At 49.9% G+C, this 25,028-nt stretch overlaps 1 protein-coding gene across 10 annotated transcripts in view; it reads left to right on the top strand.

Annotated features, from left to right (window-relative positions):
- AK8 (adenylate kinase 8) overlaps positions 1–25,028 on the top strand; it is a 117,720-nt gene that overhangs the window by 27,734 nt on the left and 64,958 nt on the right. For 6 of the 10 annotated variants that reach the window (XM_032478730.1, XM_032478728.1, XM_032478731.1 and 3 more), the window contains 5 exons: positions 11,964–12,105; positions 12,586–12,657; positions 13,157–13,357; positions 17,030–17,161; positions 23,874–23,963. In XM_032478730.1, coding sequence (XP_032334621.1) covers positions 11,964–12,105; positions 12,586–12,657; positions 13,157–13,357; positions 17,030–17,161; positions 23,874–23,963 — 637 coding nt within the window. The remainder of the gene's footprint in view (positions 1–11,963; positions 12,106–12,585; positions 12,658–13,156; positions 13,358–17,029; positions 17,162–23,873; positions 23,964–25,028) is intronic. The other 4 variants (XM_032478734.1, XM_032478736.1, XM_032478737.1 and 1 more) reach the window with 2 other exon arrangements.

Below are 25,028 nucleotides of genomic sequence, written 5' to 3'. Positions count from 1 at the left end.
AGATGGCTCCTGTGCGCCTCTGCTGGCCTGTGTGTCCCTGAGTATCTGGGCTGGTGGGCGGCACTAGGGGAGGCAGTGGGACCTGATGGGGAGAGCTGCTCAGCCTCCGTGCGTCTAGGTGTGGGTGTGCTGCGGTTGCCCGCGAGGGCTCTGGGGTGCGCAGAGCATCATACAAGCGAACTGCTCCACACCGTGCCTGGCCTGGAGGTCCACTAGGCAGGGCTGCCACACTCTCCCACCCCAGACGGGCTGGGCGAGAGCAGCCAGAATCGCTAACGAGGTGGGAGGCTGCTGCTTCCGCGCCTCCCTGCGTGTTAAGGAGGAGTCCTGTACACTCCGGGGCCAGCGAGCCTGCAGTGTGCCTTGGGAATCACTGCTCCAGTGAGTTCTGCAATATCCTTGATCCTGCGTGGATGACAATTAGGAGTCTTCTAAGTGTAGTGCCTGGGGGAGGGGGCGCGGGGGAAACAATGAAATTTCAAAACCAGCTTGCCTCCCCCGCCCGTATGCCACCCCGGTTTCTGTCCATTTGCCTCGACTTTTCTTTCCTTCTGTGACTTCCATTCCTGGTGCTGGCAGGGTGTAAGGCAGGAAGCCCCTGCAGGCTGAGCTGGGCCGTTGGCAGCGACCTTTTGTGTGACCGAGGCAGGAATCGGTGTGCTGGGGGCCCCCCGGCGGTTGGTACCCTCCTCCGTCATGCTCTGTGTTGTTGCACCTCTTCTTTCTGTTTCCCAGACCACGAGGCTCGAGCCGCCTCCTGCTCTGAGTGGAAGCCACCCCGACTACCCCAGACTCTGAGCTGCTGCGTCCGCATCCCCCCGGGGGCGGCCCAGCAGAGGCGCGCGGAGGGGCGCTGCCCCAGTCTGCGTCCAGGGTGCTGAGTTCTAAACACATCTCAGCCCCAGCTGAGATCGAGAAGTCTTCCCAATGCCCCCACCAAAAGCAAATGAGTGGAATAACGGAGTCTGTCCACGGGGGCACGTGGTTAGTTAAGTGGGAATGTGAGCAGGCCCTTTATTGGGTTAAGAGATACCCCTCACCCTGTGGTTGTGGTACAGATCGGGAAGAGTGAAAACGAAGACCAGAGCCAAGCCCCCCGCAGATGCTGGAGAGTGAGTGGGTCCATGGAGACAGATACAAGTAACGGTTCGCCTGCGTTAGCACACGCGGTGTGCCGGGCACGGCCACGCTCCGAGGCGTCTTCCGGTGGGATCCGCACAATTGTCCTCAGAGGTTTTCAACAACCAAGACTCGAGGGCACCTACGGTGCGCCAGGGACTGTTCGAGGTCACGTTAGGACAAAACAGAACAAAGGAAACAGAGTGTCGCTTTCTGGTGGTACAGGTAGGCGTTGGTGATTCTCCCATTTCACTGGAGAGGAAGCGGCAGGCCGGAAACCCACTGCTGATCCAGAGGAAGGATCCCTGTGTTCCTTGAGAGAAGACCGGCTCTTCCAGGAGCCCAGTGAGTCCCAGTGATCTCCCCCCCTGAGCCAAAGAATGACATCAAAAGCAGAACTTTGACCACACCCCCAGGTTACAGTCAGGGAGGGGTCCCCGACGCACACAGAGGAGGGTCCCTCCACCAACCAGTTAGCAGGGTGGCGGGAGTGTGTTTCCTTTACTGCACATAAAACTCAGTTGTACTTGGCGTTCACGGGTTAATTTCTTTCCCATCTCACTGAACATCATGGAGACTTCCCGGTACTTCACGGTGAAGGAGGCGATGTTGGCGCCTAGTTTTGATGGTGGAACCAAAAGTTTAAAACTTCCTTGGCAGGTTTCTAGAGCCATTTTTGTTTTTTCCGGTTTGGTCAGAGATTTATGCCTCCCTGCCCCTGGCGTGAGTCTGTGTTTTATGGTGGGAAGCCAGCGGGGCGGAGGAGCCCGGTCCTGGTCTACAGAACCAGCAGCTGTTTGTTTTATTTCTCCTGGCGGCATCACTGGGCTGGCATTAATTATCCAGCTCTCATTCTCCGACGGTGGGAACACAGGATTTTCTTGCCGTTGTTCTGACACTCACGGGTTTGTAGATGTCACTTGCATCCTCAGAGGAGCGCAGTTTTATTGATCAACAGTTCTGCTGAGGCCCAGGGCTGTGTGTTCCTCTAATACAAATGCAGTCAGGATGGCCGGGTGTCAGAGGGAGGTCTGAACTCCACTCGGAAAACTTATGGCGTGATCACGGCAAGGCGGGGGCTCTGAGGGCCGGGCGGGCGCGGGGTGGAGCCTGGTGGGCACATCCATGGAGGCCCCTCATTTGTGCGTGGACCCTGCCGTGCGATGTGGGCCTTGTTAATGGCGTGTGTGGCCAGCTCTCCGCGCACTGAGCAGCGACATCCCAGGCGCCCCGGTGTGGGCGGCGGGTGCCTGGGTTGCCTCTTACGATCCCTCTCACCGCAGGTGGGGAGGAAAAACACAGGGCAGAGCCCGATGTCCGAGCAGCTGTCAGTGGTCTTTGGAGCAGCTGGGAGTGTCGGAGAGGCCTGGTGGTGTTGGAGGCAGGTTTGGGCTCAGAACCGCCAACCATGTCGCCCTGGGCAGGTTGTGCTTGAATTCAAAGGCTGGAGCAGAGGCCTGCCTCCCGAGGGCTGCAGATGCCCCCCAGGAGGACGGGACAGAGAGGCATCCTCGTTCCCCCAACCCCAAGCTCTTGGTGTTGATTTCTGAGCTCGCCGTCCACTGTGAAGAGCTGGGGTGTGTGCGCCAGAGGCTGGAAGCAGGGGCTGCGGTTTCCCAGCGCCTGCGGGTGGCCGGCCCTCGGGCTGCCTGCCACCACAGCTGACCCTGAGCGCCAGGAAGTCCAGGCGTGCTCTGCATTGTCCCTGCTTTGCAGATGCGCAGATTGTGCACAGCTGGTTAGCGGGGGTCCAGGGGTGGTGGCTGTTGTTATTACCAGTGTGCCTTTTATTTACTGGGACTGTGTGGAATTCACTGGCATCTAGGTGGGTGAGTTCTTGTTCCTGGAGGATGTGACGCGCCCTCTCACACTCCCCTTCCAACAGCTGGTTAGGCGGCACTTTTCCTGGAGCAGGAGGATGGGGTCTGGTCTCTGGCAGCAGGTAGCCGTGGGCCTGAGTTGAGATGAGCTTTCGGAGGATGTGGAAGGTGGTCCTGGCCTCCTCTGGGCGTTAGAGTGAACGTCCCCAGGGAACTGAGCCCGCAGGAGAAGGCTGCTTGCCGGAGAGGGAGGAATGGGAGTGGGACATATTTTCTGGAGGAAGTAAGTGGCCCAGACACGCCGGGGATGGTCAGACAGAGGGAGGGGATGGAGGGGCAGCTGCTCCTTGGGACGGTGGGGCCCGAGCGTCCCTCCAGAGTATTGCCCGACTCTTGGGGCCTGAAATGGCAGCTCTGGAAAGTCATCCACCTGGGGATTCAGCCTTTCTCCGTCTTACGGAAGTGCAATACCCCTGTGCCGCAGATGGTTTTCTGGCGGGAGAAAGGCCCTGGTGTCTGTGAAGCACCTGCTGTGGGTCAGGCACTGTCTCATCACGCTTGTTAGCAATTCCACGCAGTCGTTGCAGTGATTTTCTCCTGGGTGGGTCTTACCGCCCCATTTTACAGATGAGGATACTGAGGTCAGGAGTTAGGTAATTCAAGACCACCAGGCTACAGGGCTAGAGCCAAAACATGGACTCAGCCACAAGTCTGTGTACAGCCAGGGCTTTTCCGGTACCAGGGCCTGGATGGACGGGTGTGGGGGCCCCAGGACAAGGGGAAGAGAGCACCAACTCGAGGGGGAGGCAGGAGTCCTGGGGCTGGCCGCCTTGGTCTCGCGCTGTGCCCGGGTCAGTGGGTTTGGAAGGGAGAGAGAGGGATGAGGTCTAAGCCGCACTGTGACCTCTGTGACTGAGGCTGGGAGCTCTGTGCCGACTTCAGTGCCCCAGCTCGGACTTCAGAATTCCCTGCGAGAAACCGGTGTTGTTGTCGATCAGACCGCAGTAGCTTGTCAGCCTGGCCCCAGTGTCTGCTCCACTGCCTGGTGGGGAGGCCTCCCTCCTTTTCAAGATTTCAGGGAGCTAGAAGAATTTCAGCAGAGAATCAGGCTGCATGATTGACAGTAAATTATGATTTAAAATTTTTTTTTACAGTCTTTTCTTTAACACTTTACTTTTTTTCTTTCATGGGGGTATGTAATTGGATTCATTTATTATTTTTTAACAGAGGCACTGGGGATTGAACCCAGGGCCTTGTGCGCGCCAAGCGTGCGCTCTGCCGCTGAGGTGTCCCCTCCTCCATGGCAAGAAAATTGTGATGTTTTAGATGTGCGGAGACCGTAGAGGCAGGGCGGTCACTCGACCTGGTCGACGCCTGTTTTCCATGCATAATTATTTATAACCTGCTGTTCACTCTTAAAATATCTTTGTTAGACCATAGATGTCTTTGTTACAAGTTACCTGGTCTAGTCCTCTTGACTCACAGGTGATGACCAGGGCCTTGCACAAGTCAGATGGCCAATTAGGAAAGAGTCCTAAGTAGCAGCGTCGGGTAAGCCAGACCTGGGGGTCATTAGTTCCGTGAAGCCAGTGACTGTTCAGATGCTATTGACTGGACAAGCCCCCAGACTCAGTGCTTCTGAACTTTTCAGTATGAAAGCAGTGCACTGCCCATGGTGGTGGATAAATACACTGGTGAATTAATGAATGGAGGGGTGAGTGATTGAATGAATGGATCCTAGGTCTTGTGGAAATTCTCACCCTACTGCAACAGCATTATTGTTTCCCCACGTGCTGGAGCCAGGTTCGCGGCCCAGGTGGCTCCTGGCTGTGGTTTTGGAGGAGAAAACGCCCCTGGGGAGGCCCCGGGTCGGACACTGGCAAATGGCTGGGCACCTCGGAGCGGATCTGCACCATCCAACACCTTGCTACACTTCCCTCATTTTAATCAGAATGTGTTTTTCCCATGTCCTCTTTAATTAGAAAGATTTCCTCAGTTCATATCTAGAATGCTCTTTCCAAGACACTGCCTTTTAAAATGAATTCTTCATGTTAAGTTCTACAGTCTTCAGTGGGATCCCTTCTTGAAAGGAGGTAGAGAAAAAGAACACAGTTCACCTTTTTCAAAATTAAACTGAGAAAACTAGTTAACACTGATTGGGCTATTTTTTTTCTTTGTGAATATCTTTTTTTTTGAATTGAGGTGTGGTTGATTTACAATGTTGTGTTAGTTTCTGGTATTCAGCATAGTGATTCAGTTATACATACATATATATTCTTTTTCAGATTCTTTTTCATTACAGTTTATTATAAGCTATTGAACAGAGCTCCCTGTGCTGTACAGCAGGTCCTTGTTGTTTATCTATTCTGTGTGCAGTAGTTTGTATCTGTTAACTCCCAAATTCCCAACTTATCCCTCCCCCCTCTTCCCTTTGGTAACCGTAAGTTTGTTTTTTACATCTGTGAGTGTCTTTCTGTTTTATAAATAAGTTCATTTGTGTCATTTTTTAAAGATTCCACATATAAGTGATATCATATGATATTTGTCTTTTTCTAAGTGACTGACTTCACTTAGTATGATCATGTCTAGGTCCATCTATGTTGCTGCAAATGGCATTATTTCATTCTTTTTTATGGCTGAGTAATATTCCATCACACACACACACACACACACACACACACACACACACACACACACACACACACACACACACACACACACACACACACCCGTCTTCTTTATTCATTCTCTATTGGTGGACATTAGGTTGCTTCCATGTCTTGGCTGCTGTGAACAGTGATTGGCTTGTTTCTTATTGCCAGGTACTATGCTTGCTTTGCTGTTTGTTTATGATCCTCATTTAATTATCCCGGCAGCTACGGGGTAGATTGTTGTTACTCTCCCCATCTCACAGATGAGGAGAGCAAGGCCCAGAGGGGTGGAGGTGCCTGGTTGAGAGTCACACGGCTGGCAGTGGCACAGGCCGATTCCCAAGTCCTTGCCTTTACCACTGTGATAAACTGCACCCTAATGGACTAATCTTGTTTCTGGAGAGGTGGGTCTATACCACAGACATGATCTAAAATATTTGGAAGGAACAGACCCATTAACTGGCTGCTGTTGTTGGATTATCCACTTCTTGTACTTTCAACCAGAGCCCACTGTGTGCCTGAGAACTAAATGTGATTGTGTGAAGCGAGTTATCTCTGTGGTGGGTTGTCTCGGAGCTGCGTTGGGACTGATCCATTTGGGGACAGAACAGTGTGATTTTCGAACTGTGTCTTCCTCTGCAGGCGGCACCATGGACATTGTATGTGAATTTGACTTTAAAACATTTTTTTAGCTATTTGGGAATGAATAAAAAGCCTCTTAACATTCACATTCATGCTTTACCAAGTCTTAACACCTGGAGATTACTGGCTTTTAACCTGAAGACCTAGGAGTACAGATTTTCCCAGATTCATGTGTTTGCATATAAAACATCATGCACATGTCACTGATTAGCAAGGGCAGAACTGGGCCCTATGGGTTATTTAAAAGAATCACTCCTGCACATTTCAGCCTATCTGAGCGTATGTACCGTTGGGCCTGCGCGCAGAAAGTGGCCGGGCAAAGCCTGTTGGGTGGCAGAGCCAGTGTGCGGGGCCAGTTTCCAGGCATCCCAGCTGCATCCTGGACCTTAGCATGGTCGGGAGCGCCAGCAGGTGTTGCCTGTTGTTTGAGATTAAACTTTGAAGCAAGAATTCCTGTTTGTCACCTTTCAGCCGAGGTGAACGTGGAAGGCATCCTAAGGCGATGTGGGGGCTGAGACTGCCGGGCTTTTGTGCCAGCCGAGGGAGCCGGCACCAGGGCAACTTGGTGCTCACGTCCTCGTATTCGTCAGAACAGCCTCGTTGTTCTCCCTGGCTGTCTTTAGACACATTGGTGTCCCGAACGTGATCTTTTATTACGCGTGTCTCTTCTGGCCAAGAAAATCTCTCTCCTTTTTATATATTGGCAAACTGCATAATGTTTCATTAGAAAAAAAGGTTGGGGGCTGGTGGCAGACCTGTGATGCATCTTGTGGTGCTTCACCTGGTTCAGACTTTGAGCTGAGTGAACCTGGTTTATCGAATCCAAACCTTCAGCCTCAGATGGCCTCCTCAGGGCTGTGAGGACAGCGCTCGGCCCGGGGAACGCCTAGGAGGGAGCCTTCTGAGTCTGCGGTTGGAGCAGGGAGCTGGATCAGGGCAGCCTTAGCGGATCCCAGGGGAGCGCCCGCTCTGGTCTTTGGAGGAGAGGGGAGGAGACCAGGGGCACCACATCAAAGAGGCAGAGGGCCCAGAGGGCAAGAGTCTTGCAGTGTGAAGTTGCTGATTGCTCTTTAATAATAGTCAGGAGGGCAGAAAAGGCCAGCGTTCACACAGAGCGGGCGCCCTGCTCCGGGTCGGGCCGCGCTCGGCTGGGCCTCGCCAAGCTCCCTGGGCTGGCTGGCTGCTTTTCTTCCCCTTTTTTTCATCTGTGACATCTGCTCGGTGCTTGTCCCTCCTGTGATACCGTACCCCTCGCAGCTGTGCAGACCTCCAGCTCTGTGCTGGTGCACGGAGTGCCCTGAGCAGACGGCCTTTTTGATGTGTGATAAAACAGAACCGAGCCACGGGGGTATGGTGAGCGGAGGCATCAGAATATCAATTAACCTGCTCGGAACAAAGCTGCAGCTCCAGAGTGGAAGAGACATTTCACTGAAGTGTCAGGAAGATGGATAATGTATTCTAATTAGGGCCTGACTGCTACCCCCGCACTGAGCTGCTCCTGGAAGTCAGGCCCGCGACCCTCACAGGCGACCCTCACCAGTGCCCCATCACAGCGGCGCCGGCGTGCTCCTTACTGATTTATGACTTCTGGCTTTGCCAGAATTCGCAGCCGTTAACTTGCTCTCAACCAGACTTGCTGTTTCCTCCTGAAAGTGTGGTCCGTTTTGCAACTGGGCTGCTGCACATAACCTCTACAAATGTGAGCACCTTGGGGAAAACTAAGATCCTTTCTGGGCTTTAAGCCTGGGGCTTCCGTCTCGAGGGTGCTCCAGGACCCGCAGTCCCTGGCGCAGAGGCCATGGTCACCGTGCCCTTCCTTCCCAGGTGGGCCGGTGCGGGGCTGCCTTCCCTAGACAGCGTGGGGCTGCACTAGTGGGGGGGGGTGTGTGTGCCCTAAGAGGTCCCTTAGGGACCTCGTTTCTTTGCACCTGGGTGATTGGCCCACCTCCCTAAGTCTGAAAGGGTAGACGTGGAGAGTGGGTGGCCTGGGATTCACAGCCAAGCCCCCCACGTCCTTCTTTAAATTTCACATCCGCACCAGAACGATGCAACAGTGAGGCCAGGCTAATTAGGGAGATGTTCCTCATTTTGCTGCACTTTTCCTGTGTAATTGGAAGGCCCGCTTTCTCCAGCGAGAAGTCGGTGAGAGCTGTTCCCCTGAATAGTTCTAAAAGCTTTGGACCACATACTGATATCAGCTGCAAATTTATGGGCGAGATTATAATGATTGCTCAGTAATGCAATATTAAAAGCGGGAGGTCCTTCTCGGGGCTGAGCGAAGGCGGAGTTCCAGCCTTCCGTCAGCCTCACAAAGTGATTTTGAAACAGAATTACCGGCCCTTGTCCTAGAGGCAGCGATCAGCGGCCCCACTCCCTCCCCTCCAACTAAGGGGAAGAATAAAGGGGTCCGAATGCAGCCGAAGTTCTTCCAGAAGCGTAGGTGGGGGAGCTCTCCGCCGCGGCGCCTCCCGGTTCCTGTGCCGGCGTGCACACCTGTAGGTGTTTGCGCTTTAAGAGCTGCAGCCAGCGTTGGGCTGGCTATAACAAGGACTTGAGGGAGCAAACGGCTGTTAAAAAGATGTCTTTTTGCACTTTTGCTTCATTAGTTCTAGAAACCAGGGGCTCCGTGGCTGCGCGTTCTCCTGCATAATTTAAGAAATTAATGAAAGCATGCCTGATTTTTCCAGTGCTCTTTACTCTGTAAATTTGTTTAGTTTTTTTTTTTTTAACTGTCAGTTGAGGCTGTTGGAACCTAAATATTTTAATATGGAAGAAATATGGGCCTCCTGTCCTTTTTTAAAGAAAGATATTTCTTGCCCTCATCCACACGGTGTTCTGTAAATCAGGCGTTATGAGTTATGGGTGACCTGGAGTCTGAGTTCACCCCACCAGTCCATCTTCTGACCTTAAAGCAACCAGGTTCTTATTAGGATGGAGAGGGAGGGGCCTATGGCAAAGTGGAGGGGGGGGGTCCTGTTCTGGGAGCCAGCGCCAGAAACCTTGGCTTCAACTTTCAGGTTGTCTGACCCCACCCGCCACAACTGCAGAGTGGAGACCTGAGGCACTTTGCAGCTCTATTTCACTCTTCCAGACTCGCTCTGTCTGCATCCTGCTCTCAGGTCGAAAGAATCAGATTCTGTGTGTGCATGTATAATTCTAGACTCACAGGATTTGAAAGAACTTTAGAAATTGTTTAATGTGAACATTGCTGAGGGACATAAAAAAAAAACAACCTAAGCAAACGGGAAGATAATGTGTTGACTTGATATTGTAAAAATGTCCATTCTTCATAAATTAAACTGTATATTTAATGTCATTCCAAATCCTAGTAGAACTGATATTTTGAAACTTGACGAGATAGTTTCCTGCCTACTTGGAAGAACAAGTTTTTGAAAAAAGAAAAAGGAGGATCATATCCTATTAGATAGAGCAATAAACTATAAAACCACAATAAAATGTGAGGATGATACGAGAGCCTACAGGCAGAAAGATGCTGGAGCCAACATCATGTCAGCATTTAGACTGAGATAAAAAAAAAAGGAAAGTGACGTTCAGAGGGGAGAGGATAGGCTGTTTCATAGATGGCACGGGGACGGTTGGAGGGCCACAAAGAAACAGGTTAGATCAAGACTCCCTTTATTCCTCAAAATAAACCGTGGCTTTAGTAAATATTTAAATGTAAAGAGTAAAACTGTAAGAGATCACAGTTTAAATGCAAGTAAATATCTATCAATCAGCTTCTGCAGTGGCAAGGGCCTTTTTACACATCCATACGACGCCAGAATCCAAAGAGGAAAGCACTGACTGATTTGGCCAAAAACTCATGTGTTAGAAACAGTACCAGACACAAAATTAAAATGCCAGAGACAAACTGTGGAAAATGCTGGCAACGTTGTTTGCCTCAGAGTGTCTGTGGTAGCTTTTGCCAAAATGGGTTGATGTTTTTAATATGTAAAGAGCGCTTGTAAATAAATAAGAGGGTAAAACAAAAAATAAATAAATTAATTAAAAAGTTAAAAAAGGTGAGAAACAGGTGACAGTAAAAAAAATGGCACAAATGGACATTTTGGAAAAGAAAAAATTCAAATAGCCAATAAACATATGGAAAACCTGCTGAACCTCATTTGTGATCAAAGAAATATAAATTAAAGCAACAATGGTATACTCTACTCTGTAGACAGATCTTCCCCTAGGATTATGCCTGACAGAGATGCAGGGAAACAGGTGATCTGCCATGGGATTCATAAACTGGTGGGCAGGTTTGTAGCCTGATGTGGAGACATAGAACAAAAAGTTATAAGAGAAGGTATCAGCTTTTAGAAATTTATCTTGAGGATATCTTAGGTGCATTAAGATGTATATACAACATTTGTTTAAATAATAGTTCTTTATAATGGAGCAAAACTAAATGAACAACAGTCTGTGATCCGTTAACATTTGACGGGTCAGTTCACGCAATGCCTGGCAGCTCTGAAAGCTCCCGGGAGAAGAGCGCTTTGTGACGTGGGAAGATGGGCATGAGACCTTCTCACTGTGTGAAAAGCACAGGCTGCCCAGCAGTCTGTACAGTGAGAACTTCTGTATCCCCCTCGGGAGAAAAACAGATCTGTGTGGGTGTGAAGCCTGGAAGGAGGTGGACCACAGTGTTAACAGTGGCTGCTTTGAGTCAGTGGTGTTATTAGTGACTAGTCTTATTATGTCCGCTTTTTAGTATTTTCTGCACAGTGTGGAACAATCGTGTATTATTTTCATGGTTGGACTTAAGGAGTTAATAAAAATAATAAATCTTCTAAATCAGTTCCCCAGCTGTGCCAAGAAGGGGCTGGCTGATGCCTGAGGTTAGTTCAGCCCTATAGCAAGTTCACTAAGGAGCAGAAACTTGAACTCAGTCCTCTTAATATTCAAGCTTCTTAAGAACAAGTTTTGGAACTTGCTCTTAAGTGGGAGTTTGGGATTTGCAGATACTAACTACTATATATAAAATAGATAAACAGCAAGGACCTACTGTATAGCATAGGGAACTGTATTCAGTACCTTGTCATAGCTTATAATGAAAAAGGATATGAAAAGGAATATATATAAAACTGAATCACTATGCTGTATGCCAGAAACTAACACAACATTGAAAAACAGCTACACTTCAATTAAAAAATAAATTAAAAAACAAGAGTTAACCATTTAAAAAAAAAAGAAAATTGGGCTTTTGTTTTCACCCCAGTGGTTCCTTATCTCTCATGTCGAAGACACTCTCTTTAGGAAATAACCCAAAATGTGGAAAGAGCTGCAGCACAGAGACGTTCCTCTTGGTGTTGTTTATGACAGTGGAAACTGTGCGCCGTTGGAACGTTCAGTCATGGGGCATGTTTAAGGAGGACGTGCCCAGTTGATGGAGCGTTGCGTGGCCAGTGAAATAGGTGGCGGTGAAGAGGTGGGCCAATGTGAAAAAACGCCGTGGTAGTTATAACATGCAATGGGGAAAGTCAGGACATAAAATCTGTGTGTTGTGATTATGATAAACATAGGATCCAGAAGGGAACATGACATCCTGTGAGTAGCTGTTAAGTAAGGGTGATGGAGATATCAGAAACATTAATTTTCTGTTATCTTAAAAGTTCCAGTCTTTCTATAAATTTATCTTCTATGAAGAAATAAAATATTATTATTGTATAATAATTCCCCCAAACCTGAAGAAGTAAAAATAGACGAGCATCTTTCCAAATTCTCTGCCTAGGGCTGGATTCTGGACGGCATCCCTGAAACGCGAGAGCAGGCTCTGATGATCCAGACCGTGGGCATCGTCCCCAGACACGTCAGTGAGTGGCCCCCCACCCCGTGGGGCCCGTCCCCCAGAGCTGCAGCCCCCAGGTCCACAAGTGAGCGCCCTGCTCTGTGTCACCTGCTCCCCAGTGTCCACCCTCAGCCCAGGCACCATCCAAGAGGGATTTGATGGGCCTGTGACCCAGTGGGAAAAAAGAGGACCCAGCAATCGAATTTCCCACTGAGCTAAATGCATTCAGGGCTTGTGCTAAAAAAAATGTGGGGTTTGGCTTTGACCCTGGTGATTCCCTGTTTCAGGAATCAGGTATCTGGGAAACTCTCTTTAGCCAGTAATCCCAAATGTGGTGAAAGTGTTCTGTACCAAGATGCTCATTGTGGTGTCATTTATGACAGGGACGGCGGTCCTCAGGCCAAGTTCAAGTGCGGGCTCCCTCTGTCCAGAGATAACGCGTTTGTGTTCTGGGCCAAGAAGACCTCTCTTTTAAGGGATGATTGGGGATGGGAGGTGGTGGTTGGTTAATGTCCTCGTGCAGCAAAAGCTCCGGAGCTCACCACGCTCCTTTCTCCTCTGCCAGTCGTGCTGAGCGCGCCAGACACGGTCCTGATTGAGAGAAACTTGGGGAAGAGACTTGACCCTCAGACTGGAGGTATGGCTGTCTCCACCCCGACCCTCCCCACCCCGGGGTGGGGGGCAGGTTCCAGAGGTGATCCTAGGAACAGACCCATACACCCCTTACTGAGCATTTACCCTTAGGCTTTGCTGGTAGGCAGACCCAGATCTGTGGCTCCTGCCCTCTTTCTAGCTGTGGGATGCCGGGCGAGTTCCCCAGCATCTCTGAGACCTGGTTTTCTCATCTGGACTTGAGAATTAAAATACCGAGCCCTGTCTTACAATCCAGTCACTGTGAGGATGAAATGAGGGCCTGCAGGTGGGTGCCTGGCTCAGAGTGAGCGCCAAGGTCACGGCTGTCCTGCCCTGGTGCCGAGGAGCATCATCGTTTCGTTACTGTTCAGAGTGATGTAAGAGCAGACCTGGAGCCAAAGCCTCGTGCTGCACCACTGATCTGGGCGAACCAGCGACCCCGGGACTCGCAAGCTCTGCCTCTGGGATGGTGGGTGACTAACCACGTACCCTTCCCCTTGCAGAGGTTTATCATACCACCTTCGACTGGCCCCCTGAATCTGAAATCCAGAACCGACTGATGGTGCCAGCAGGCATCTCAGAAGGGGAGACCGCGCTGAAGCTGCTGGAGTATCACAGGAACATCACCAGGATCCTCCCCTCGTACCCCAAAATCCTGAAAGTCATCCCTGCTGACCAGCCGTGTGTGGACGTCTTCTCCCAGGGTAAACGCCGACGGGCCCCTCCACCTTCCCGTCCCGGTGACACCTAACCTGGCGGCACTGCCAGAGGCCAGTGTCCAGGGTGTGCCTGGGACCCCGAGAGTCCAGTCGTGGGTGGCCCAGGCTCCCTGCCCAGAAACAAGTGTGGGGTCCCTGGGAACGCCCCATCTAGAGATCCTGGGCTAATAGTCTACCCTCCCGCGTGGTCAGGTGATTTGACAGTGAGGGGGTGGGGCGAGGAGAGGCGAGGGGTGGGGTGGGAGGGACATGGAGCAAGTTTTGCCCTGAGCGTGAGGGCCTGTGATGAAAAAGAACATGAAAAGGAACATGTACGTGTGTGTAACTGAATCCCTACGCTGCACACCAGAAATTAACACAACATTGTAAATCAACTATATTTCAATTAAAAAAAAAAGAAACAACACAGTGAAACTGCAGAACACCAAAAGTAGAGGAAATTTAATAGCAACCAGGTGGCGGGGGGAGGGATAAATTAGAAGTTTGGGATTAACGGATACACACTACTATATATAAAACAGATAAACAACAAGGACCCATTGTATAGCATAGGGAACTATATTCAATATCTTGCAATAACCTATTATGGAAAAGGATCCGAAAAAAATAGATATGTACGTATGTATAACTGAATCATTTTGCTGTACACCTGAAACTAACACAACATTGTAAATCAACTAAACATCAATTAAAATAAATACAGAAATAATTAAAAAAATAAATAAAACAAACAGCCGTACAAACCAAACCCACCACCACCACAAAAAACAAAAAACTGCAACACAACCTGGGTGTCCTGAGTCCACCGAGGACAGGCGCGAGCAGCCCCCTGCCAGCGCTGCGCTGCCATCCAGAACAATGACCAGTGTTGACAGCGCTTCCCGGGAGCTGGCTGAAGCAGCCCTATTTGGGGAGCGGTGGGGTGGGGGGTGTCTAATGAGTCCCGAGACTTTGGAGCCAGGTGACCTGACAAATCCCAGCCCCACCACCCAGCAAGCTGTGCAGTCTGCGGTGACTCTTTTAACCCCTCTGAGCCTCAGTAGTGTCCTCCCTAAAATGGGAACAAAAATCCTTCCCTCCTCACTGACTTGGGTGAGGATTCCGTGAGGTCCCAAAAAGCGTGCATCTACAGCCGTGAGCCCAGTAGCTGCTGCCGAGAAACGGCTCAGCAGACATCAGACATCGCTGTCAGCGTGACTCAACAGCCTGTCCCAAAAGACAAGGAACCTTAGAATGATTCTGCCCCAGAGCAGCTGAATTATCATCTTTTTAAAGTATTGCTGAGCTTCAGCTGTCCCCGCACCTGCTTACCCCTTCTATGCAATGCCGGGTCCCTGACACCATAAACATAGCACCGCAGGCACTTAAGACACTTGACAGTTTGCAGTGTCCTTTTTTAGTATATTCTCTCAGATCTCTTCAAGAAGTTTTGTTTTGGTGGGAGGTGGTCTGAGCTCCCTTGACCAGCCCTCCCACTGGCACCCACCTGCCAGTGGACTCATCTGAGCAACTGTGCTTTACTGAGAGCCAGAGACGGCGCAGCCTGGCCCTCCGAAGGGGTCAGTCAGTGATGGAGGATGTCTGGAGAATGATGCTACTTTAAAGACTGCCAGGCATGCGGGTGCCTTATAAATTTCCAGTGATTTTGCATCTCGGAAGGGTCTTTAGTAGCAGACACTGCACTCTAAAGATAAACAACCACAGCATTTATCTTATGCCATGATTCTGAATTTACACATTAATTACTTCCAAATTACTTAATTAAATTTAAAAGTTCAGATGATCGTTCATAAAGAATTCATGCCTGGAATTGTAAATAAAAATGTGAGTGTCTGAATATTAATTATTATTAATTAATAATGCAGAGAGATAAATTGAAAATTGGAATGCCAAATTCTCTCTGTGTTGTTTTTTTAATCTCTGCAGTGCATCCATCAACCACATATTTTTAAAAAGAATAATTAGATGTTGAGACTGTCTGGGGGATCATTACTTCTAATTAACTTAGTTATTTGCTGTAAATTAAGCATCATCTGTGAGCTGGCTGCTTCGCCTGTAGTGTTGGTGCCCTTCAGATGTGCTGGGTCACGGATGGCCTGAGAAGCAAGGCAGCCTTGCTCAGATCTCTTCCTCCGGGTTAGTCTTAGCGGTGGGAAGTGCCCCCATGGCAGCGGGTTTGGGAGAGCTGCCCCAGCCCCGCCAAGTCTCTGTGAAAGGGGGACAAGAAGAACGCATCCCTCGTGGGACTGTGCTCGGATCAGAGCTGTTAAGGCCGGGAGAGGGTCTAGCTTGGTGGTGAATGCCTGCTCGCCGTGACGATGCTGACTGTCACCCTGACCTTGAAGACGGGCGGCTTACCTGTGCATTTAGCTCTAAAAGAGGGGGGTCGTAGTGTCTCTGATGATCCTTCCAATCAAAAAAATCCTACAAGGATTGGCGAGTTCAAAATTTGACCGGTGAACATCTCCCAGTGGGTCTCAATTTTGCCCTCCTACCCCCGGGGGACATTTGGCGACGTCTAGAGGCGTTTGTGGCTGTCACAGCTAGGGGGCACGCCACTGGCACCTGATGGTAGAGGCCAGGGAGGTGGCCCAGACGTCAAGAGTGCGAGGCTGGCAAACCCTGCCCCCTGCCACAGGCTGCAGGGTCGCAGGGTTCCTGAAGGCGGCATGTGGGCTCGGCCCCTCATCCTGGGCGAAATCCATTTGCAGGCAGGAAGGTGTCTCAGGGCCACCCTCAGCCGACCTGGCACAGGTTGGTCTGGGTCCCTGGCAGGAGGCGGGCCTGGGGAGGGAAACCGGGTTTTGATGGGAGGTGGGCGGGGAGCTGATCTGCCCTCGGCCTCAGCACGCGGAGTGGCTGCCCTTTAAGGACATCCTCAGCCTGCTCTCACACCCCCTCCTCCACCCTCCGCTCTGGGTGGGAGGTGACCTGGTTTGATGTTCAGTGGCTTTTGGCATCCAGGGCTCCCCACGGCTCAGGCGCCTCACCTCCGTCTCCCCACTTCCTTGCTCATCAGATGCCGGAGGCACCACGGGCCAGGGCCACACGGCCCCACCTGCCTGCTCCCGGGACCTGTTTGATCGCAGCCTCTTTGGAGGCTTGCAACAAAGTTGGTGTCACCGGAGCACGGCTGCCAATTATTCTCCACCAATTCCCGAGTCCTTTAGAAGTCCCCGCGTGCCAGGCCCCAGTGCGGCCTGTGCATTTATCAAAGTTCGTGTCTGACTCTAGGTCAGCCCGGTCCCAGGGTTTCAGGGTGAGGCTCAGCCTGGATACAATTTAATCTTCTCAACCCAATATTCGGAGTGTGTCCCGCGTCCCGGGACCAGCCCCCAACAACACTGCAGCCTTCCTTGGACCAGGAGGGAAGTGTGGACACCGTGCTGTGGGAGAGGAATTCCAGGGCAGGGCTCTGCTCAGAGGGTGGCTTCTGTGCATCATTGCCCCCTCCCGCCTTGGTACCCAGGCCGGAAGGGTAATTCCTCCCCCCGCAGCTTCGCCCTGTGGCTGCTTGGCAGATGCACAGAGGGTTTCCATGAAGCTGTAAAAGACAGAAATAATTCCTGCCGTCACGAGACCCGAGCAGAGGCAGAGTCGGCTGGTTCCCCTTCTTAAGGACCCGGGTTTATTATCCTCACATATTCTCTCTTCCAGCTCTGACCTATGTCCAAAGCATCCATAGATCTAATGCCCCGTTCACCCCGAGGGTGCTGCTGTGCGGGCCCGTGGGCAGCGGGAAGAGTCTGCAGGCCGCCCTCCTGGCCCAGAAGTACGGCCTCGTCAACGGTGAGTGCCCCGGAGCCAGCCTTCCCGGGTTACGGAGCGGGAGGCGGAGGTCAGCATCACCTCTCTTTCTTGCTCTCTGCTCTGAACCATTTCCCATTAATCCATCTTTGCAGGGATAAGGGTTTTTCCTCCCAAAGGTCATTGCCATAAAAACATTAACCGATAAAAACATGTCCACAGCCCAGAGGGCTGGAACGTTTCCTAATCCTCATTTTTCTTGTCCTTTGGAGCAGTGATTTTTCTGTGCTCGGCCCCAGAGGTGCTTCCGTCCTGCCCCTGCAGTCTCGCATAATGGGGACCTGCTGTTTGTTTATTTCCTCCCGCCTCGCGTGGCTCCCCCAACCTGGGTCAGCGTGCTGACAGGCAGACGATTTCTGAACCAGAGGAAGACTTCTCGCTCAGCACCGTTTCAATGAATATTTTACCAGGAGGAGAGAAAATATTGAAATCAGTTCTCCAGGTCTTTCCTGGGGTGGTCCCAGGCAGTCGTGGATGCCAGCCTGGCTTCAGGAGGGTAAAGGGTGGAAAGGAGGCTGTAGCAGACACAGTGCTGGACGGAGGCAAAGGCACTGGACACCTCCCACTTCAAATGCTCCAGGAGTCTAAGTAGCCCTGCTTTATTCACCAAGGGGACGTGAGCCCTGCACCCCACATATGTAAACATGCATCTGTAGCCCCCAAAGTGTGCACACACACCACACAGATACATGTGTATACTCTCACACACACTATATATGTATATGTATATATGTGTATACCATCCCAGAAAGATCAAGTTTTGAATAAAAATGCTTTCAATTACATCTCCTCCAACTTAAAATTCCAAAAGCCACTGAGATTCCTTAGCCAGGAATCAATGACAGAAATCATACCCATAAATTGAAGGCTCAGAGAGCTGAGCAATTATTCTGATTAGTATGAAAAAAGTAGTAACGGTCGTATTAGTGTTTTAGTAAAAATACTAAAGAGTAGGATTCTGATTTGACAAATATGGAAAAATAGACTGGGCCCTTTAGGGAAAAAAAGGCTTTTACTTGTGTCAGTGGTTTTATTTTAATGGCATTATCAGATGATTCCTCCTCCGTCTGAGTTCACCTCTTAAGAGTACTGTAAGGCTGCCTTTCCAGCCATGGGGAAGGACGACCCCTTTGTTAAGAACGAGCAGCAGCCTGCTTGCAGCTGCACCCGCGTGCTTGTGTAAGCGCCTGCACTTACTGCTCTGTGAAGACACGCGCGGAGCTGTAGTGGGCAGCCCCTTAACGGCAGAGGGAGGGCCTGACACCACGACAGCAGTACCTTCACATGGCGCCCAGCTTAATGCAACTCACTGTCACTCTGCTGGCAAAATTTTGTTTATGCGGACGCTCTCATTCAAGGAAAGTATTTTTTAATCTATACTGTTTTCAGCACGCCCATCATAAAGAAATGAAATCACCTGCCTAGATTTTTTTCCAAAAATGAAAATAAGAAGAGCTCATCGTGGTTTTTGCTTTGGAGCAGAAGGGCCATTCTGGGGCTCTTTGCAATAATTGAGCATTTGGAGAGTAACCTAGAAAGTTCACATTTCTCAGAGATGTTCTTGATAAATACAAGGCATTGTGAGATTTCCGTAAACCTATTTAGGGACCTGTGGTTGGCAGAGGCAAGCACTGAGCTTGAGGTCTCTTGGCAGAGGCCTGACTGCACCCAAGGCTCCGGGAACCGCCTGCCCCATCCCACCCCCTCAGCCCCCGGCCATCCTCTGACTTGGTTCTAATCTCCGCGTTTATGAACCTCTCAGTCATCGGAAAACATCTCCAAACAACCTAGCATTCACTCCAACGCGGATCTCGTGTTATAAACAGGCACATCTTTTTGAAGATGAAGGTCACTCTTGATTAACATATTCGCTGTGCACATCTTTTGGTCCCGTGATTTCACACCTAGGATTTTATTCTGCTGAAACACCCAAATACTCGGCGAAAGATGCGAAGACTGTGTAATGAACAATAAAAGACAATCCCAGTTCTGTTCATAAGAGGGTTAAGTAAGCGATGGGCAGCTATTAGAAAGAAACCTGTAAAGTGCCTGGATGTCCGTGATGTGTTGTTACACGAGGGTGGGGTGGAAAGCAAGTCGCTCAGCAGTGTTCAGGGGATGGTCTCGTTTTTGTTCAAAAATATGTTAGCCTGTGCTCAGAAAAAGTCTGAAGGACCATCCATACAGCAAGCCGGTTATCTCCATAGAGCTATGTGTTATCAATTCTGATTCTTTTTTCCTGCATCGAGCATGAATTTTCTAACCAGAAACAACCATGAAAAATTCTGTTAAAATACAACTGATATTAGTCATTGAGTGCCTGCTGCACACAGTGCACTGTATTTGGTACACAGATGGGGACAATGTAGGGAGAATGAGAGGAACTTCAGGACAGAGGTGGGTCCTGCTGGGCTGGGGGAGGGGAAGGAGTGAGCCGAGGCGGGGCTGGCCCTGGCAGAGTCCCAGGTCTTCTGTGTCTGCAGCCTTCGTACTTGGACCCTCTCGGAAGTCTTTCTTCACGAGAGGTAGTAGAGTGAGGTGGCCATGTGCGAGGGTTCTAAACCATCCTTTCCTGATAAAAGCACTTACTTTTACACAGTTTTCTCAACTCTTCTTTAGCTGCATCTCACAAAATTTTAATACATTGTGTTTTATTATTCAGTTGAAAATATTTTCTAATCTCCTTTGCGGTTTCTTTTCTGACCCGTGTATTATTTAGAAATATATTGCTTGGTTTCCAAATATTTGGGAATTTTCCAGATTGTTGTTGTTGTTGAATTCCCTTGGGGTCAGAGAACACACCCTGTGTGATTTAAGTCTTTTGAAATTGATTGATCCCTTTTTATGGCCCAGCATTTGCTCTGTGTTGGCAAACTCTGCGTACGCTTGGAAACAGTACATATTCTGGTATTGCTGGATATCGTGCTCTAAGAACGCCAGTCAGGATGAAATGCTTGATGGTGGTGTTCATGGCTTCTTTGTCCTTAACGCCTTCTCGCTACTTATTATTTCAGCATCTGAGAGAGGTACATTGAACTCTCCGACTCTGACTGTGAGTTTGCCCATTTCTCTGCCAGTCTTTGCTCCATGCAATCTGAGGCTGTGATACTGTGTGCGTGTACACTGAGCACTGGCATCGCTTCTTGACGGAATCATCCTGTTCTCATGAGGCCATGCTCCTCCGCCTCTCAGTAATACTCAGTTTCTTGACGTCTGCTTTGTCTGATAAGTGTCCTCTGTCCTTTTTCTTTTAAACTGTCTGCCTTATTTTCTAAACATGTGCCTTATAGTGACACCTAATTGGGTCCTGCTTTAAAAAAAATTCAGTCTGACATTTTCTGCCTTCTGGTTGAAGTGTTTAGTCCATTTCCATTTAAAGAGATTTTATATATAGTTGGTTTCAAGTCTGCCGTCCTGGTTTTCTGTCTTCTGTTTGTGTAACCTGTTCTTTGTTCTCCTGCCAACTTTTGGATGGATCAAATACTTTTTAGCAGTCCATTTTATTTCCTCTGCTGCCTGCTTAGCTGTATCTCTTTGCTTGTTTGTCTGTGGTTGCTCTAGGGGTTAGATGTCATCCCTCACTTACCATGCTCTGCCGTGAGCTGGCGTGCCACCTCCTCTGTGTGACACACGGGCCTGCCAGCCTGGGTTTCCCTTTCCCTCCTCGCTCTGGCCCTTTGTGCTGCTGTTTTGTCACACCTTCTACTTCTACATCTGTTGTAAACCCTACAACACATTGTAATTATTTTTGCTTTAAACAGTCTTTTTTGTTTTTGTTTTTTGAAGTCAAGCAGTGGGAGAAAAGGGCTTTTATACAGACTCAGTGTCAACACTTCTGACTCCTTTGTTTAGATCCAGGTTTCCATCTGATACCATCTTCTTTCAGCCGAAAGAATTTCCCCTAACGTTGCTCGTAGTGCAAGTCTGCTGGCGAAATGCAGCTTTCGTCTGTCTGAAAATGTCTTTATTTCACCTTCATTCTTGAAGGATGTTTTTGCTGCATATAGAAATCTATGCTGACAGGCTTTTTTTCCCCTCTCAGCACTTTAAAGATGTCATCCCATCGTATTATGACTTGCATTGCTTCTGATGAGAACTCAGATTATTTTTCTCTTTGTTCCCTTATATATAAAGCGTCTTACCCCCCACCCCTAGCTGCTTTTAAGATTTTCTCTCCCTCTTTAGTTTTCAGAAATTTAACTATGATGTACCAAGGTGTGGTTTACTTTGTGTTTTGCTTGGGTATCAGAGAGTCTTGGACCTGTGGGTTGATATTTTAAATCAGGTTTTGAAATTCTCCTCCCATTATTTTCTCAATATTCTCTCTCTCTCTCCCTCCCTTTCTCTCCCCTTTCTGGAATTCCAATTACATGTATGTTAAACTGTTTGCTGCTGTCTTCCAGGTCCCTAAGGCTTTCTTCTTCTTCCAGTCCCTCCCCACCTTCTCTTGGCTTCAGTCTGGGTATTTTTTATTGCCTGTTTTCATCTCTTCAGATTTGCTGATTGCAGCCCATCCAGTGATGTTTTCCATTTGAGATATTGTATTTTCCAGTTCTGAAAATTTCATCTGGTTCTTTTTTTTTTTTTTTTTATAGTTATCATTTCTCTGCTGAGATTCCCATCTTTTCATTCATTTCAATTATCTTTTCTTTTAAAGTTTAAACATTCACAACAGCCATTTTGTAGTTCTTATGTGCAACTTCTGAGATCTATGTGACCTCTTGATCTGATTCTGTGGCCTGCTTTCTCTCCTTGCAGGGGGTCACAGTTTCCTGGTGTGTTTTATTTTGTTTTGTTTTGTATTTTGCATGTCAAGTAGTTTTTTTTTTTATTATGTGCTATACATTGTGGTTCTCACATTCTTGAGAGTCTGGATCGTGTGATCCTGCTTTGAGAATATTGCATTAAAAAGAATGGAGTTCTCACAGGCGGTTAATTTGCTGGAGGATTAACATAATCCTATTGAGGCTTATTTTTGGTCTGTGTTGAGGTGGGATTAGTGCTTCCTCTAAGGCTTGTGTATCCCTGCACCTACAGTGTGGCCTTTCTCGGGTCTCAGCTGAACGTCTGGGGTTCAGCAAGGTCTCTGACTCCGGCTGTCAGAGTGCCAGCACCTCCCTGCACAATGTGGGTCTCTACTCGGTTCGCAGCTTCCCAGGAGCTTTTCTCTGCCAGGCCATGCGGGGTCTCTCCCTACATGTGCCCAGCGCTGCACTGACCGGAGACGCTAGTGCGCCCTTGTGCAGATTCCCGAAACTCCTCCTCTGCACCCTGCCTTCCGCCCATTATCCTGTCGCACAAAGTCCAGCTGTCTCAGGGCCCCAAACTCCAGGCCTTGTTTTCTGCTGCTCTGGTTGGGTTCCCCTCCGCCCGTGCTGTGCTTTGTGAAGTGCCCATAGGCAGAAACCCAGGGTGAGTGCGATTCCCTTCTCTGAAGGATCACAGCCCTGTGCCATCTGCTATCAAGTGCCTGAAAAAGAGCTGCTTCATGGATTTTGTTTAGTTTTACGGCTTCTCATGACAGATGGTAAACAGGATACCTGTTCCTCCTTCCTGGCCAGAACTAGAGGCTAAGCATACGTCTGATGTCACACAGACCTGGCTTTGCATCCAGCTCTGCTGCTCGCTGGCTCTGGGACCTAGAACAGCTTGGGTGCTTGGTCCCTCTTTGGTTCTCAGTTTCCTCGTCTAGAAAGCAGCAGGTCATTGTGAGGACTGAGTAACACAGCGTGCTTAGCACAGTGCTCGGCGTGTAGAAAGGGCCCGGCTTCCGTCAGCCTTTGTTATTACTTACGTCCCCCTTGGCGGGTGCGGCTGCCGGGCGCTTTGGATGTGGCCACTACCATCACACAGGGAATGAAACAGGTCACTGTGGAGGAATGCATCTCTCGCAGTGGTCGCTGTCTTCAACATTCACTTCATCCAGCTAATTTTAGGATCACCTTTGGTTTCTTTAATATAGGAACTAAAGGCCTTAGCTTTAAAGTTAAGAAAGGCAAGGCTGTGCAATGAATAACTCCGGAAAACGTGGCTGGACCCTTCCAGCTTTGGCTATTAAAGGTTTTCATAGCCAAGGAAAGGGCAGCTGGGTTTATTCATTGCACACCTGTTTGCTGACGCCCCCATGTGTTGGCCCTGGCTGGGGTCTAGGGACATAGTGGTTCTCGTGATAGGAAGACGCCTGTGGTCCTTTTGTTATAGGAGCTGGTCCTGTCTGTGGTCCCATCCTCCCCTGGGAAACAGCATGGGTTCCCACCCCCCACCCCGTGCGTAATAGCAGTGTGAACACCAGCACACCCGTGGCATGTCATGTGGGTCCACGCGGTTCTCCACCCTGACATGCATGCTCCATGCCCGCCAGGGCTGCGCTCAGCAGGCCTAGGTGTGGCCGAGGCCCTGCGGGGCCTTCTCTGGTGGTGACATCCTGTCACCGTCCATCTTTAATATATTCTTTGCCAAACGCATTCTTTTTCATTCCACATCTTCCTCCTCGGATACTTTTTTATTTCCAATTCCTCTTTGATACTTACTTTCACTTGGACACACACCCACACTCAGAGAAAAACCCTTTTATATTTTTTTTGGTGGCCTTCCCCCCCCCCCCAACAGGCAGCACTGCGGGGTTCTTTTATTTTTCTCATTCTTCTTTCTGTTTAAAATTTAACGGGTGTCTTTCTGTTCCTCTCTCCTCCAGTCTGCTGTGGACAACTGCTCAAAGAGGCCGTGGCAGACAAGTCGAAATACTGCGAGATGATCCTGCCCTTTTTCGAAAAGGAGACAGCAGGTAGGCAGGCTTCTCAGACCCACCACCGCCCTCCCGGCTCTGGAGAGAAACTGCTCCGTGTGAGGCTTGCTGGGCACCTGGGGGCTCAAACTGGGGAAACAACCGGGAAATGGAAATGGGGCCTTTCCCCCAGGTCGAAGCTCTGTTTTTGCTCCCTGGTCAGTCCTGTTGGCGTCCGAGGGTGTCCCGAGTGAGGGCAGTCCGCGGATGCGACGTGTTTCACCAGTGGTGTGGGATGTTTCCGTGACTCGAGAAGGCTTGCTTTCCGTAACTGTAAAATCAAGAGCCAGAGAGGCCCCAGGGCTGCCCCCATCTTTCATCGTTTAGTGTACAAACAGACTGTGGGCAAATGTTCCGATTTAATCAGCAGTCAGAAGCCGGAAGGTTCAGACAGCTTTGCAGAGATGAGGACGGACCAGCTGTTGGTCCTCAGGGGAGGTCATCTTCCCAGAGCCCCTCTGTGACCTCCGCTCTGAAAGCATTCCCCGGACCCCACCCCTGGGGGCACCTTTGAGATCATTCTGTTTGGTTTCCTGAGTCCACAAATAAGCCACGGAGAGGAGACCGAGCTTCCGAAGGCCACGGAGCCAGTTCACCCCAGGCTGGGCTCCTGCCTGGGGCGGGCGCCTCCGCACACTCACCCACGTCTCCCACTTGGGCGAAGTGCTGTGGCTCCTCCGGGCAGTCAGCACAAGCCTGTTATCAAGTCTGATATGAACAGGTACTTGCTGTGAAGAGAGCCGACCAGAAAGAAGCTGCCATCGCAAAGGATAATGTGGTGACGGGGGGGGCACATCTGGGTGGAGGTGCGTGGCCTCCTCCTGCCGTTTTATGGACGGAGCGAGTTGATGAGGAAGCACGGGACAGGCTGCTCGCTCCCACTGGCTCAGAGAGCCCCCTGGGGAGGGCGATGTTCTAGTCTCCGGGGTGAAGTTCAAGGGAGGCGGAGTTGGGTCCGCCAGACACTGTGGCCTGTGTAGTGAGACCCAGTGGTCCCAGCGAGCGTCTGCTCCCTCCTGAGTCACAGGGGCGGGAAGAGGACGGGATGGGAGCAGGAGCCCTGGG

Source organism: Camelus ferus, chromosome 4, assembly GCF_009834535.1.
Source record: "Camelus ferus isolate YT-003-E chromosome 4, BCGSAC_Cfer_1.0, whole genome shotgun sequence".
Taxonomy (NCBI): Eukaryota; Metazoa; Chordata; class Mammalia; order Artiodactyla; family Camelidae; genus Camelus; species Camelus ferus.
The sequence above is the reverse complement of the archived record's forward strand: the minus strand, read 5'-3'. Positions and strand labels throughout refer to the sequence as shown.